Source organism: Castor canadensis, chromosome 5 (assembly GCF_047511655.1).
Source record: "Castor canadensis chromosome 5, mCasCan1.hap1v2, whole genome shotgun sequence".
In the NCBI taxonomy this organism is placed as follows: domain Eukaryota; kingdom Metazoa; phylum Chordata; class Mammalia; order Rodentia; family Castoridae; genus Castor; species Castor canadensis.
This window is the reverse complement of record NC_133390.1, coordinates 62,312,909-62,329,792: the sequence shown is the minus strand read 5'-3', so window position 1 is coordinate 62,329,792 and position 16,884 is coordinate 62,312,909. Positions and strand designations below refer to the sequence as shown.

The following is a 16,884-nucleotide window of genomic DNA, read 5'->3' as shown; positions in this document are numbered from 1 at the left end:
ATGGGCAGCTCAGTATCAAAGTTCTGCTGTGAATCCTTGCAACAACTGTCAGAGTGATCTTGAAATGGCCTGGTAAAGGGGAAAGGGCAGGTCACCAATGGCATCTCCTGAAGCTAATGCTTTTATGTTTGTTTTTCTTTTAACCTAACACTTTGCCATTTACTTTAATTCATATTTTAACTTAAGAACATTTTTGGTAATAGTTATTAATATGTTAAAGGTGAAACCAATGTTTAATATTTTATTTAGCATCTGGGTTCATTGTCATTTGAAAATCTTTTCTTTTCTTTTTTGGTGGGACTGGGGTTTGAATTCAAGCACTGTATGTACCTCTTGAGACACATCTTTGGTCCATTTTGCTCTGGTTTTTTTGAGATGAGGTTTTGTGAACTATTTGCCTGGGCTGGCCTCAAACCTCCATCCCAAGTAGCTAGGATTAAAGGCTTGAGCCACCTGGCTTGAAAATACTTTTAAGAAGCAAAATAAAGGGTTGGGGGATAGTGCTCCTGTGGGGGAGCATTTGCCTAGCATGCATCAGGTTCTGGATTCCAACCTTAAGCATCACAAAAAAGAAAAAAAGAAAAGGTTAAATTACTTTTCATAAAAATAAGTGAAAGTCTCCAATTGAAGTAAGCATGTAGTTGGATGGTTAAGGGGAAAGACTTTGCATAAAGTTGAAGTGGATTTAAAATCTGGCTCCAACACGCACCAGCTGTGTGGTTGTGTACAAGGTATTTCTAGGTACCTCATCTGCGTCTCGTCTGTTCTTTCATCTATACAGAATGTGTTGGATTTTCTTTAGTTCTGCCAAGGTTTTTGATTTATAATTGGCTTTCAGCAACTCCATTATAATGCATCTTGGTGTGTTTTTGCTTTGTGTTTGTATATGTGTCTATGGAGAGTTTCATTTAGTTCTTGGATTTGTGGGCTTTTCATTTTCATCAGATTTAAATTTTTTCTGCTATTATTTAATCATATATTGTTCTGCTCTCTCCTCCACTGGAACTGCAATTATATATATATTAGACTGGTTACAGTTGTTATTATCCCATAGGCCACTGAGGCTCTGCTCAGTACTTTTTCTAGTCCTCTTTTTGTGCTTTGTTTTGGACAGATTCCATTGCTTTGTCTTCAAGCTCACTGATTTTTTTCTTCTGCAGTATTTAATCTACTATTAACACTTCTAGTAAATTTCCACTTGTGCTTTATAGTTTTAGAAATTCCATTCAGTTCTTTTTTTCCTATCTTCCATTTCTCAGTAAGTCCTCTCCTGAGTATAAGAAGTATACACATTCATAATAACCCTTTTCAGATTCTTCTTCACTCATTCCACCAACTCTATCATCTATCATTACTGCATTTGCTTCTCTTGGCTAATTTTTCTCCTAGTTTTAATTGGCAATGTCCTATGACATTGCGAATTTTATAACTCTGAATACTGGATTTTGTTACATTCCATTAAAGTATGTTGAAACTTTTTTGAGAAGCAAACGCTAGCAGTTTAGAGAAGCATTACTTCTAGCACATGGCTCTTTTGTTATTTCTACTAAATGCTCCCTATATTCAACAAAGTTTCTTTCTTCTAGCTATTTAATCCTCACAACAAACCCAATGAAGTAGCTAGTGATTCCTTAATAACCATTCTCTTCTTTTTTCTCTGATTTTATTGCATATGAAATGGGGTTCTAAGAGTATTACCCAATATCTGATTTTTTGTGTATGCGCATGCTAGGGATCAAACCTAGGTTCTCTTACTTGATAAGCAGGTGCTCTGCCACTGAGCTATATACCTAGCCCTCCAATGCTTGATTTTGTTACATCTGTGTTTTTGTTGTTGTTGGGCTTTTGTTGCTCTTGCTATTGTTGTTTTGAGACAAGTTCTACCTATATGGCCCAAGCTGGACTTGAACTCGTGATCCTCCTGCCTCAGCTTCTTGAGTGCACTGATTACAGGTGTGTGCTGCCACACATATCTTGGTAATTTTTCTTTTGGAGGTACTGGGATTTGAATTTCAGGCCTTGAACTTGCTGGGAAGGAGGGCACCTTCATGAGGCATACCACCAGTCCTTTTCATTTTAGTTATTTTCCAAATAGGGTCTCCCATTTACGTCTGGGCCAGCCTAGACCAAGATCTTCCTCTTTACACCTCCTGCTGTAGCTGGGATGACAGGAGCACACCACCATGCTCAGCTTTTTATTGGTTGAGTTGGAGTCTCTTGAACCTTTTCCCCCACTGATTGACTGCCGGTCCTCTCCATCTCTGTGTCTGGAGGAGCCACAGTTACAGGTATGAGCCACTGTGCCTTGTGTGATATTTTCAATGTCCTCTTTATTATGTAGAAATGAAATTGATAATTTATGCACATGTAATTTTTTTAAAAATGGGATTATAACTTTCTATGATTTTATGTTGTAGAATTATTATTCTTTTCTTTTGTGACACTAGGGTTTGAACTCGGGGCCTCATGCTTTCTAGGAAGGCACTCTCCCACCTAAGCTATGCACCCCACCATTTTTGCTTTTAGTTTTTTTTTGGATAGGGTTTCACATTTTTGCCCAGGGCTGGCTTTGGACTGTGATCCTCCTATCTATACCTCTCATGTAGCTGAGACCACAGGTGCACACCACCACACCTGGCTTACTGGTTGATATGGGGTCTTTTTTTGCCAGGACTGGCCTCAAACCATGATCCTCCCAATCTTCGCCTCCCTTGTAGCTGGGATTACAGGTGTGTACCACTACGCTCCACCCAAGTTCCTTTTTAAAGTTTGTGTATAAAGAGCAGAAGAGAAACTGCTGGTCAATTAAGTACCTACCTGGAACTACTGTAATAGAATCCTGTCTGAAATCCATAAGTCTATCAATAATTACTGCTTCAACTTCATGATTTAGGAAAGCTTTGCCCTACTGCCAGACTATTCTAAGTGAGTTAATACATGTAAATCTTCAGAGTACTGTTTAAAGCTGTTACCAAAGAATGTTTCAAGAGAAATGCTTCAGCAAAAGCTTATAATACTGAGTTTGTGATAAAACTAGCATTAGGGAGGACATATTCAAGTCTCTGTATTACCTTTTATACCTAAGCATTCAATAAAAGTCATTTCCCCAAACTTGCCCTAGAGTAAGAATTACCTGGATGTTTGCTAAATTGAACTCCCTACCCTTTCCTTAGACAAGAGATTCCAGTTCAAGTGGATTTGGGACAGGGCCTGGAAATCTGTGTTATTACCACATCCCATATACCTCGTATATTCAGACAAGTTTGGAAAACCTAATTAAAATGTATATTAAAAACATGAAACCTGCTGTTAACAATCATTCATTGCAATTTGAGGACTGTGGTATGTATTCATATATATATATATATATATACACACATACATATATATATGCATACATATGTATATAATATATATATATTTTTTTGTGACAAGGTCTCACTGTGTAGCTCAGGCTGACCTTGAACTTGCAATTCTCCTGCTTGAGCCTCCAAGCGCTGGGATTACAGGTGTGCATCACTATGCCTGGCTATATTCATAAATACTTAAACACATATTTGTATGCAAGTGGCTATAGCAGTGTGAGTGAGACAACAGTTCATGTATTCTGTGACTGTGTGGTCTGGTTAGCTTTACTGTTTCAAGAACAGATTATTTCCCAAATCCTCATCAGCTATCTAACAAAACAGAGCAAGCTACTGGTTGCAAAGAAATCTGAAAAGTTACTGAATTGAATTCAGGGTTGAGGGTGTAGTTCAGTAGTAGACCACTTGCCTAGCATGCTTGGGGCCCTGGGTTTGCTCCCCAGCACCAAAGTCAATAAACAAATATAAATTTAAACTCAAATTCAAATCTAACACACTACTGCTAGGAAAGTGCAAGTTTAAAAACCAAACAAAACCAAGATCATTTTATTATTAGGTAAAATCTAAAAGTATTTTTAAACCATCATATTTTTTAGCACAAAGCTACTTTAAATATATGGGTATTCCTTAATTACAATCATTACTTTTTTTAATTGTATGACATATATACAGAAAAGTGCTTGAATTTTGTATCAATTTTGTTTTAAACTTATTAACTTATACATGAAACAAAAAATTGTACATATTAACTGAGTACTATGTAGTTTTAATAGGTATGTGTGTGTATTTTTAAAAAGTAACTATGCCTATGATAGCTGGACCCACATCAAGAAGCAGAGTTCTACTAACATTCCAGAAAGCCCCCTGCCTTTTTTTTGTGGTGCTGGGGCTTGAACTCAGTGTCTACACCTCGAGTTACTCCACCAACCCTTTTTTGTGAAGGGTTTTTTCGAGATGTGGATCTCGTGAACTCTGCTTGGGCTGGCTTCGAACCATGAGCCTCCTGATCTCTGCATCCTGAGTAGCTAGGATTACAAGTGTGAGACACCAGCACCCAGCCATTTTTATCAATATCCTCTTCCCACCATGTATTGTTTGGACTTCAAACAGATTAGTTTTGTTTTTGAATTTTAAATAAGTGGAATCATACAGTATTTTTGGGAGGTGTGGGCTTGGCTTCTTTAAATATTATGTTTGTCTGGCTGTAGGTGTGGCTCATGTGGCAGAGCACCCGCCTACCAAAAGTGAAGTCCTGAGTTCAAACCCCAGTTATCACCAAAAAAAAAAAAAAAAAAGTTTGTGAAATTTGTGTACATTGCTGTACGAACTCTCATTTCTGTACTTCGTTGTGTGAATGTGCTTTCATCACATTTATGCACCGACTCTTGGTTCTGAATGGAAAGCACATACATAGGGATAAGACATCCAGTGTGAGTTAGTACAAAGAGACACTACAAGTCAGGAGAATGGAATTCTGCTATTAACAACCATGTGGCAGGGTCTCCAGATCTTTAATATGGTGTTTCCTTATTTTGCAGAATGATGACTTTTCAATACTGATTCCAATCCCTGCTCTAAGTTCTTAAGGAGCTTGAAGTATGTCATCTCCTTTATCTCCTTTGCCACGAGTGTCATTTCAGTGAGCACCAGCCCAATTTCCACAGTACTTTGTGTGGCCACCGGTGCCCGATCTATTTGAATGCATGCGCCATACACTGAGTCTTCCTTTGGGAACAGCTTTCACTGTAAGATGAAAGTGACTGATGGAAGTACCCTAGGTTCCTTGCACCACAGGTGGGATAACTTGAGAGGTGTGTTCTTCACTTGTTCCCAGAACTCCCCAGCAGGGGATGCGGCAGGATTGCGTTCTAAGGTCCAAAGTTGCTAACTTGATAATGAGCACTTTCATTGGTCTCCTTCCATTTTGTACCCAATTCCCTACTCCCCTATTGGTGTTTCTTGAGATTAAGCTTCCAAATAAAATACTTTGCTTTTGTTATGCAATATTCAGGATTGAGCCCAGAGCCTTGTGCCTGTTAGACAAGTGCTGTACCATTTGAGCTATGCCTCCAGTCCCAGAATCAACTTCTAAGGGAAACTGTTCTAACTTCTTAGAACTTTAGTAGCATTTTCTCACCCCCTATTTGGTGCCCTTCTTTATGTTCTTACACTGTAGCAATACATTAAAACTAATATGCAGAAGATGCTGGGATATTACCTAGTGGATTTAAAAATAACTCACTCTTAAAATAACTCACTAGCTTTCTCATGATTTTTTTTTTTGTCCTGCTGGGGCTTGAACTCAAGGCCTAAACCTCAAGTCACTTCACTAGCCCTATTTTGTGAAGGGTGTTTTCAAGATGGGGTCTCATGAACTGTTTGCTTGGGCTGGCTTCAAACCACAATCCTCCTGATCTCTGCCTCCTGAGTAGCTAGGATTACAGGCCTGAGCCATTGGCGCCCAGCTCCCACGAACTTTTCTTCTACATAAACTTGGCATTCAATATGAATACAGAGTTCTCCATTCCACATTGCTTCTTCTCTCCTTTGAAAATTGTTAAAAGATATAGCATTAAAGGAAATAAAAATATATTCTAGTTAACCCTGATTGAACTGAGAGATGCCTAGGAGATTAGTAAAGCACACTTCTGGGTGTGTATGTGAGGGTGTTTTCAGAGATGACTGGCATAGCAACTACGGGGGGTGTGTGGATATGGGTGGCATTGTCCAATAGGTCGAGGGCCTATGGGCCCACCATGAAAGGTGGAAGGAAGCCAGTCAGTGTGTGCAAGCTCCACCCTTCTCGAGTGTGTCTACTATTGCTGCATGACTGTGGACATCAGACTTCAGCTCCGTCAACCCTTCAATGCAGACTCATGCCAGCAACTCCCCAGGGAGCTTCCAGGTCTTCTACCTTGGACTGAGACTATAACAACATTAGTCTCCTTAGTCTCCCTTGTCCAGAGGTTTCCAGCTTCTTGGACTAAGCTGCTACTGGGTTCACTGGCTTTCCAGCGTGCAAACAGTTTGTTGTACTATCCAGCCTCCAATTAAGAAATTCCCTTTTGTAATTTTACACATATTCCACTGGTTCTGTTCCTCTAGAGAGGCATGATTAATACACCTAAGTAACATATGAATAGCTGCAATGGATGTTGCTATATTGGATCTAAAATCATCTGGCCTGCAAATGCATGAACTATAAGGCTTTAGTTCACTTGCCAAAATTTGGAATGAGTACCACTCATGTCCTTTCATTTAGAAATGAATCTTTAGAAATCATTTATTTATTTATTTATTTTTGGCAGTATTGGGGTTTGAACACTTGTGGGCGTTTCTACCACTTGAGCCACTCCACCAGCCCTTTTGTGTGTGTGTGTGTGTGTGTGTGTGTGCTTGCGCGTGTGCGTGTGTATTGGTTATTTTCGAGATAGGGTCTCCTGAAATATTTGCCTGATCTTTCCTCGAACAGCAATCCTCCTGATCTCTACCTTTGAGTAGCCAGGATCACAGGCATGAGCCACTGGTCCCAGCAAAACCATTCACTTTTCCAGTTTAAAGTTATATTCAGAATGAGATCCTGGATATTTGCAACCATGTGGACTATTATAGGATGTTTTGTAGGCTGTTTAGGTGAGAGCACCAATTGAATTTCATGATCTTATGGAACAATCCACAAAGAAGGAAGAAATAAACATTAGAAAGGACATGCTGAAACAATAAGTCAAAATACTCATTTTCTGCCAGATCTTGCCTGCCCCCCTCCAAATGAAAAAAAAAAAAAGAAAAAAAGTTAATTTCAATCCACTTTTTATTCTTTCATAGATTAATAATTATATGCAACTTTTAACATATAGTGAAATCTCAAGGATAAGGAGGCAATGTATATGACCTTTTCTATTTGCTCTTCATGATGGAAGAAAATTTCCAAAGAATACAATGTGTGAGATTTAACACTGGAAAAATACATATGAAACTTGTTTAACTGGCTGCACTTAGGACCAGGCACAGCACAATAAATACAGAACTGTATAATCTTTTTAAAAGACTGCTGTAATATTAACACACTCTTACTAAAGAAACACTATCTGTGAACAATCTAAAATTCTATAACATGTAAGTGAAGGGAACAGTGAACATCTGAGCATTGTTTCTCTAGCTTCTTCACACTCATACAGCAACATTCTTAAAAGAAGTAAGAATGTACATCTCAAAATCAGAACAACAACACAAAAAACTTGGTCAACTAATTTCTTCAGATCATTCATTATGATCAAAATTCTAGTTTGCTGGTAGGTTTAAGGTAGGAATAGAAAGTTTTTGAAATCTGTTTAATTTCCACTAGCCTAAGTGCATCTTGTAGGAGGCTACACTGGAAGCAAACTGATTGAGCAGCACCATTAAGTCCACATCTCAAGAAATCATTGCATAATCTTTACCTGTCAACATTGTTGAAAGGTTAAAAAAAGTTATATGGAAGAATATCTTTCCTGAACAGCAGGCCACTGTAACCATATGCAACCTGCAAGGATTTACACTAAACTGTATCTGAATTCTCTACTGACTGCATCTATCCTTAACAGAACAAAAGAAATGTATTACCTAAAAATTTAAATAACATACTGAGGCATAAAATAAATACTTTATTTATGTTATTACATTTGCATATTTGGAATTATTAGACATGTTCACATATCTTTTCCTCTTCCCTAAGAGAAAGCAATGGTGCCAGCACTATCCGTCAGAAAGAGTTAATGGGAAACTTGCTCTCAGAGCTGTTTTGCAATGTGCCTTATTAGGCAAACACAGAAGTTATTTTTAAACATATACTTAAAAGACAGGACGAAATTGATCTTTTTCTTCCCACATGACCCAGTTTCTGTTACCAGTAGATACAAGAATTTCATCCCTATTAAACAGAATGGAAACTGTTATGCCGCTCTGGCCATAGACGTTCTGAGAAACCCGAGCCAGAGGACTGGAAAAACCCCCATGAAAGTAGTCATGTTCTATAGTTCATAAACTGTTCAAAAACTCAGCAAGCAAAAAGACATGCAAGCACATGACACATGTTATTACTTTGTAAAGCTATAATGCCACTCTGGCCCCAACAATCACTACAGTTCAGCTGGTTCTTAAATAGGCAAAAAAGCCTTTATCCACTACTAAATGTCTTTCCTATGGCATTTTGCTGCCTATCACACTGCCATATGACTTTTAGAAGCTTAGGCTTCTAAGATGTTTGAGGAAAAGAAAGAGGATGTGATATGGGTCAAGTTTTCAATGATCGTTTCAAATATAATTAAAAAAGAGAACTTCCTAGCAATGCAGTATATAATAATTCCTGATACTGAATTTTTCCTAGTGAAATGAAATATGCTTTGATGAGATGTTAATCTAAGTCTTACCACCTGGCTCTTTTATCACTTTTTCAGAGAGAACTGATTCATCTATAATGCTGAGTCTCATAAGTGCTCCTTTAGAAACAATATAGTTCCCAACAGCTTCCCATAAGTACTCCTGATTTATACTAGGGAAGCAGTGTACAATTGGAACATTAATCACATGTTTACTGAGCAAAGCTGCAAGTGACCTTCCCACGCAGGTACTGAGCCATTTCCCAAAGTACCTGTCAAGAGGTATAGAAACCTGGCCTTTCATCCCAGATCCATTGCAAAGAGAGTACATGCAGTCGTCCCGTTTATAATTTAATGGAGGTGAGGAGAGGGCAAACCAAAGACAAGGAGGGTTGTCACCCTACATACAAGTTTACAGTAGTGTAGCCATTGTACATCATATTACTACATTCACCACTTCAGATAAGAGACTGGGGAAGCGTTTCAAACACTGGAACAAAGGAATGTTTGGATTATATAAGACCTACCAAATAAACAGCAAAACAAATGATAACACACTAGGCACTAGTCTCAAAGCTGCAGAAAAAAAAAAGGAGGGTTTGAGATGAGAAATTTAGAGAAATATACACATATGAACTTGCTGAGGAAGAGGAGGAAAGAAATCACAGTTCTAATCTTCAAGGCTACGGAATGCATTCTGCATGTCTTCAAGAAGTTGAGCATAGTCGCCCTTGATCTTTGCCTCACCGTCTTTCACTGGATCCTAAAAAAAGATATGACAGATTCAATTTACCTTTGGAAAACAATTCTCAGCTGTGGTAAGTTACTTATATTTGATATATTTTGAATACTAGGTTCAGTGAGGTACACTGATAAACCACAGAGAAGAGTCAAAATCCAGCAACATAGAAAGAAAACAAAAAAACTGACTAAACCCAAAATAATGTGCACAACAGTGCAAATGATGAGAGCAGTGCATATTAGATGCATGTGACTATGTATATATGATGACTGGGAATTAGTTTAGTCAAAACAGAATTTATTATTTCAGGATCTGCCAGACATAAATTTGGATGCAGAAATAAAATCTGGAAAAATAATTTTTAAATGTACCATATTTAAAATTCTTATGGAAAGCTACTTAAGTCAAGTAATATGTATAAGAGACTTTAAAGTGTTTAAGCTCTCTGACACTTCATTCTACTTCTAGGACTCTAAACCAAGAAATGCTACTCTCTAACCCAAAACAAAGCTATAGAATATCTAAGGAATTAAAAAAAAAGATCTGTGATGTTAATTTGATATAATGAGCATGTAAACAGAAAAGATTTCAACTTAAATCACTTATCAGAAATCATCACAATTAGGTATTTTTTTTCTTTTTCTATGAATACATAATTTTAAAAGACAAAATTTTGATCAAATTATATATGGAATCATTTGTAACCAGATTTTTTTTTACAGTATACCATAAATATTTCTCCATATCTTTAGAAATTGTTAAAAAAAACAGACATTAATTCCTTTATATATTTTTTGTCTTATGAACATGTCATGATGTACTTAGATGAACATGTCATGTTCGTTCTTAGATGATATTTAAGAAGTTTAATAAATAACATGAAAAAAAAAATCTCTGGGCTGTGGGTGTAACTCAGTAGTAGGCACTTGCCTAGTATCACAAGGCTCTGGTACGACCAAAACAAAAACAAAAACAGTATCTGTTCCTACATCTCAAAGTGAAATGACAGGACCCAAAGGTTACAAACATTTTAAAATTCTTGATGCAGTTATATTTATATCGGTTAACATTTTCAATCTAAGTATATATAAATACACACACAATAAACATATTGCTTTTAAAATTTTCTATTAAAGATTCACTTGGAGAATCATTGAACATGTGATTAGTAAATATGCCTGGGTATCATGAAATCAGTCCACCTGATTAGCTATTTAAAAAAAAAAAAAAACCCATCTTACACACTTTAACTTCTACTGGAAATTTCACTTAACTACTTATTTTTATCTTGTGTACTTCTGAAAGAGTTAAGAGGTTACTTAAAAGCTAAAACAATGTGTAACATATATTTAAAAGAAATAAATAGGGCAGACATTATTCAGAAGAATATGGGGCTAGATCTTAATAGGTACTTGAAGTTAAGGTAATTGCTGTTCAGCAATGATTTAGCTTTAAATTGCCTGGTAGCTAAGACAAAAGAGAAAAAAACATCAGCACTTATTTTAGACGTGACATACTATAATTTTTATCACTGGAATTCCCACTTGAACATAACTTGAGGACTGTTCTGGTTTTATACAACACGAACATGTGTGAAAATGATAAATGCAAGTTTCATCTTCCAGGTTTGGGATGAAAGAAAGGAAAATAAGAGAAAGAAGGGAAGGGAGGAAAAGGAGGAAGGAAGGGGCATTTTCTACTAAAAAAACTACATCAAGAACAAAATATACCTTGAATTTCATGGAGGAAAGTTTATAGAGGATCTCCCCCATGTGCTCACGGATGATGGACCATGTGATTTTATTGTCACTCTGGGCAGTGGTCTCTACAGCTCTGCGGGCCATATCATAAAATGCAATCATGTTGGACAGCATCCCTACTGTCTTGTAGAATGGGCAGAACCTAGGGTAATGAAGATGGAAAAAATTAACAAAAACAGATGACACAGCAAGTTCACACTTTCATTATATAAAACTTTCACTATAAAACTATCTGGGCATTAGCTTCTCCATTTAAATATACAGATTGCTTACATTTACTAGATACACAGGAATGAAAAAAAGAATAGAAGAAAAAAAGTAGGTTGGGAGTACATGGCTCAAGTGGTAACACGCCTGCCTAGCAAGCTTAAAGTCCTGAGTTCAAACTCTAGCACCACCACCCAAAAAACAGAAAGAAAAAAAAAAAACCAGAGCTGTCTCAGTATCCATGGGATAGATGAATATGAAGATTCATACTATTTATCTTGAAGATAATTTTTTTTCTGTTGAAATGATCAAGCAAGAGGAACAAGGAAGCAGTACTGCTACAATCTAATGATTCTCCAAGGGTTTGTTTTTGTACAATGAAGTTACATAAGTAAATCAAATGGTTGAGTTGTAAAGATTCCCTTCGTGGTCTTACACTAAGGTTTAATAAATAACAGCAAAGCAAGAAACTGCAAGTTGCTACAGTTAATAATGGCCCCTTTTACTTTAATGTGTTTATTTTCATTTACCCATACCTTTTAATAACAAAAAACACCTGCTTACCAGCAAACACTAAATTTAACAATACTGTCACACTCTTTCCAAAGGATTTTTCCTTGATGAGTTAGCTTTATGTGGGTGGCCCAGTTCTGTCCCTGAGCCTGCAGATTTCTGAGATTTCCTGACATATTGGCATATTTTTTGCTTGCCCTACCAATCTGGTTAATCTTCGTATTTGTTCACTTCTCTTTGATTCTTACATGGAGCCAAATATGATGGGAGGGAGAAAAGCTAGCCTAAGATGAAAGATGCAAATGTAAAGAATTTAAAAGAAATGGGAATTGTAAGTAAGCCATTGCAGTAGCAGAGACAATAATAAAAAAAAGGCAAGCACTGGGTACCTAAAACGGACTGTTAAAGAGACATATGACTTGTGGGAAATGAAGTGGGAAAACAGAACGTAAGTATTTAGGCAAGGAGTAAAAGAGACACGGCAGTGTGTAAAAGTAGTCATAATTTGACAAATAAGCAAATTAAGACAAGGGGACATATTAGATCATTAGATGTCTGCCATGAATACTCAAAATAAGCCAGTATTTTGAGTCAGAGTTTGTCTGTCTGAGAAAAAAAGTTTTTAATATGCAGGTAGCTCCTTTGCCAAAACACAAAAGAAAATTCCCAAAAAAAAAAAAGGAAGTCAGCATAGCTTACCTGTCGTAAGGAGTATATCCATTTTGTTGTAGGAAGTCATCTTTGATAAGTTTTGCTACCTCCAGAGTGATTTTGTCTGTTTCTGCTAAAGAAGCCTAGAAGAGAAAAAAAGATGTATTTTTATACCTTTATTTTCATGATGTGGGACCAACAATCACAAATAATTAGCAATCAGATATTAAACAATACAATCACTTATCATTAATAGATTAACTTTATAACTACTATTTGTTCTTTTTTACTGTGGTAAAAAGTACAAACATAAAATCTGCCATCTTAACCATTTGTAATAGTACAGTTTAGTAGTGTTAAGTATGTTTAGATTGTTGTGAATCATTTTGCAAATCGAAACTATGCCCGTTATATAGTAACTCCATTGTACTTTCTGTTTCTATGAATTTGACTACTTTAAATACCTCATGTAAGTGAAATCACACAGTTCTTGTATTTTTGTGACTGACTTGTTTCACTTAGCAAAAAGTCCTCAAGGTTCATTGGTGTTGCAGCATGTGACAAGATTTCCTTCCTTAAAAAGGCTGAAAAATATCTCATTGTATGAACGTACCATTTTGTTTGTACATTCACCTGCACAAGGACATTTAGGCTGCTTTCACTTTTGGCTATTGTGGATAGTGCTGCTATGAACATGTGTGTGCAAACTGATTGTTTGTTTTTATAAATACTTAATAATAAATGCTTGCCTTGCTTTATGTCTTAATTATTTGAGTTTTCAACTTTAAGTTTGTTTCACGGTAATCTAAATAGCTTATAAATAGTTACTTTTAAAAAAATTACATGATGTTTAGAACTATCAAGTATAAGCATAGATAAGTATGTACTTATCTTGTTTGAGTGTTATTTTATTAGACACAAGGCTATTTATAAGTTACAGGGTTTTATCCTCTAAATATCACTGCCTCAAAAGCCCTAACTTTTATAGATACTCTATCAGCCTGGAGCGATAACACCATTGTTGCTAGGATCACTAACAAGTGAAGATTTCTTAGGAGTTGTAAGAAAGAGACAGTGCCCATGAGTTAAATGCATTCTGTATGACTTATGTATACTAACTTCCTTTAGTTAAGGATCAGGTCTTTCATTTCTTATTTAAAAAATCCCTTTTACTTCTATTTCCTTCTTCAAAGGCAAATATTACATGTATTTCCTTTTATAGGAAATATATATATATATATATATATATATATATATGTATTTTGTGCTTGTTTTTCAGTATGCAAAGCATTTTTAATTGTTTTTGGCACTTTGTTTTTAAGATCCACTTATGCTGTTATATGCCAGTTACATAACACAGTGTACTGCTTCTGGGTCTTGTGTAATTCATTCTCTGTTGTGGGCATTCTCCCTACTTTACCTTCAATCTCTTGTCCTGGTACAGGACACCCAGATTTCATTTGATTCCCCACCACACAAATGTTGACTTAAGGTCTTGTTTGAGAATATCTTTCAGAGATAAATACCCAGAGGCAGAACTGCTAAGTCCCAAACAAGTTATCTATTACACTGTTCTTCACAATGGCAGCACAAGATGATATACCCACAAGAGCACACTATTCCTCTACATTTGGGAATACCCAGCTTTCTAATGTTCACTTTTCTAACCACTGTAACGTGTTATCATTATTGTAATCCTTCAGGTTTCCTCTTCTATATTTTGCTCTTCCCTTTGGCCACCTTGGTACATTTTCAATAGTCCATAGGTTTTAGTTGTTGCAAAGTTTGTTTCCTAATCTACAGTCTGCTACCTTTATCCATGGGTCTTTGTTGAACAAACACTTTACTTTTACATGTGCTATCAATTTTTTTTGTTTTCTTTTAATGTTGTGTGTGAGAGAGTTTAAGAAGTCTTTTTTCCAATCCCAGATCAAAAACATATTCTTTTAATATCTGTTTCCTATTAACATGAAAGTCTTCCTTCATACATTTACATTGCTAATCTACCTAGAGTCTACCTTTGTATGTAGGCTTGCGAGGCAATCCCTTTTTATTTTCACCAAAGAGTAAATAGTTTTACATTGTTGAGTAAAACAATCCCCACTCCCCTCACTTGATTTGTGGACCCACTCTGCAATATCAAGAGTCCACATATATGCAAATCTATCCCTGCTCTGTTCCACCAGTCTGTTTTTTATCTCATCAATACCATAGTGTTTTTGTCACTACGGTTTTGTGTTAATATCCAATAGGGGAAAAGCCATTTACTCTTCAAGAGTGTGAATCTTTGGGGCAGCAAATGAATTTTAGAATGATTATTGATTCCACAGAAGATTCAACTAGAAATTTGGCTGGAATCACATTGAATTTATAGTTCAAAGAGAAGTGGCATCTTTTCAGCCCATCCACGAGGCATGGGCTGTTTGCAGATTATCTTCTGCTTTATTTAGTTTTAAAATGCTTTCTACAGAAGAAATACATATTCCTGGTCAGTTCATACACTCTATTTTTTGTTGATATTGTGAATAGTTTATCTTTAGTTTTATTTTCTAATTGTTATTGTTGGTATAGAAAATTTGTTGATTTGTATTTGTTTTGAATCAGAACCCCTCACCAAACTCTTATTATTTCTGTTTGTCTGTTAATAGCTATTTTTCTAGCACATTATCTACAAATAATGAGTTTTTATTTATTTATTTATTTGTTTGTTTGTTTGTTTGCAGTACTGAGGCTTGAATTCAGGCTCTCCATCTTGAGCCACTCTCCCAGCCCTTTTTTTTTTTTTTTGTGAAGAGTTTTTTTGAGATAGGGTTTCATGCACTATTTGCCAGGGCTGGCTTTGAACTGCAATCCTCCTGATCTCTGCGCCTCCTGAGTAGCTAGGATTACAGGCATGAGCCACTGGTGCCTGGCCAATAATGACATTTTAGTATCTCCCTTTAAAACTTATTTCTTTTCTTATGTTATTGTTTAGGACCTCTGTATTCAGCTAAACATAGTGGTAGTAGATGTTCTTGTCTTAATTCTGATTTTTAAATAAAATGCATCTGAAATTTCTCTATGAGACTCTCCTGCCTCAGTTTTCTCAGTAGTTGGGACCACGGGCACATGCCACCACACCCAGTTTAGTATATTAATTTTAATGTCTAAGGAAGTTCTCTCTTTTTTATCTTACCCCAAGGTACAGAAATTGAACCCAGGGCCTCGCCCTTTTTGTTTTTATTTTGTTTTGAGACAAGGTCTCACTACCTTTTTTGTCCAGTCTGGCCTTGAACTCATGATCCTCCTGCTTCTGCCTCCCAAGTGGCTAGGCCTACAGGCATGTGGCACTAGCCTGGCTCTGTTTTGGTAAGAGTTTCTAAAAATCTAAATCAAGTAGCAAACTTCAAGTATTTTTTCCTTACTGATTAGAATATCTTTTTTCCATTACATGAATTACATTAATGAATTACAATAATACATTTTCTGTGTTGAATCACATTTGCATTCCTTAGAAAAACTTTACTTGCTTTTAATACATTATTCTACTTTTAAATACCCTACTGGGTCTACTAAATGAGTATTTAAAATTTGTATACCTATATTCACAGACAAAATGAATCTATAATTTTCTTTTCTTGTTTTGCCTTTATCTGGTTTTATAGATTGGTCTTTTGTTTCTTGCTTCTTTCAGAAGGCCACATACTCTATATATAATAAATAATGAACACACACTATAGATGTTAACTCTAAAAATATTATCCTTTACTGGAAAAATGTTAGGAAGAAGCCTTATAAGATGGTGGTACACACCTGTAATTCTAGCACTCAAGAGGCAGAGGAAAGAGGATGGCAGGTTAGATGCCAGTCTGTGCTCCATAACAAGAACCTATCTCAACAACTCTCCCCCACAGGTAAAGAAAGAATAGAATCAGATTGAGAACTTTAAGAGTCTTCATTAGTCCTACATACTATCTAAGAAGGTATTCAATTCTGTGCTTTAATTTGACTAAATTTAATGATACCACTATCTTCCTTTGAAACATCAAGATACAGAAATAAGAATGCAAAAAATCACCTTTGTTTAAGGTCATAGAGCTAACTATAGGAAGAACTAGAATTCAATCTGTCTGATTCCTACTCCTAGTTCTCCTACAAAAATGTATGTTAATAGATCCTAATTCTACTACCTCTAACTTGGACGGCAATGGGTATATTTCATTTTAAGAACTAAAAGAAAATCAAGTGTTTCTCATCTACAATAAACCTAGGACCATATTAAGTGTTATAAGAATTAAAAAACTCAATTA

At 36.1% G+C, this 16,884-nt stretch overlaps 1 protein-coding gene across 4 annotated transcripts in view; it reads right to left on the bottom strand.

Moving 5' to 3' along the window:
• Positions 1 to 7,158: 7,158 nt before the first annotated feature.
• Positions 7,159 to 16,884, bottom strand: part of Atp6v1a (ATPase H+ transporting V1 subunit A) — a 49,919-nt gene continuing 40,193 nt past the window's right edge. For all 4 annotated transcript variants that reach the window (XM_074073168.1, XM_020181963.2, XM_020181964.2 and 1 more), the window contains 3 exons: positions 12,644 to 12,738; positions 11,195 to 11,366; positions 7,159 to 9,485 (listed from right to left, as the gene is read on the bottom strand). In XM_074073168.1, coding sequence (XP_073929269.1) covers positions 9,393 to 9,485; positions 11,195 to 11,366; positions 12,644 to 12,738 — 360 coding nt within the window. In that variant the 3' untranslated portion in view covers positions 7,159 to 9,392. The remainder of the gene's footprint in view (positions 9,486 to 11,194; positions 11,367 to 12,643; positions 12,739 to 16,884) is intronic.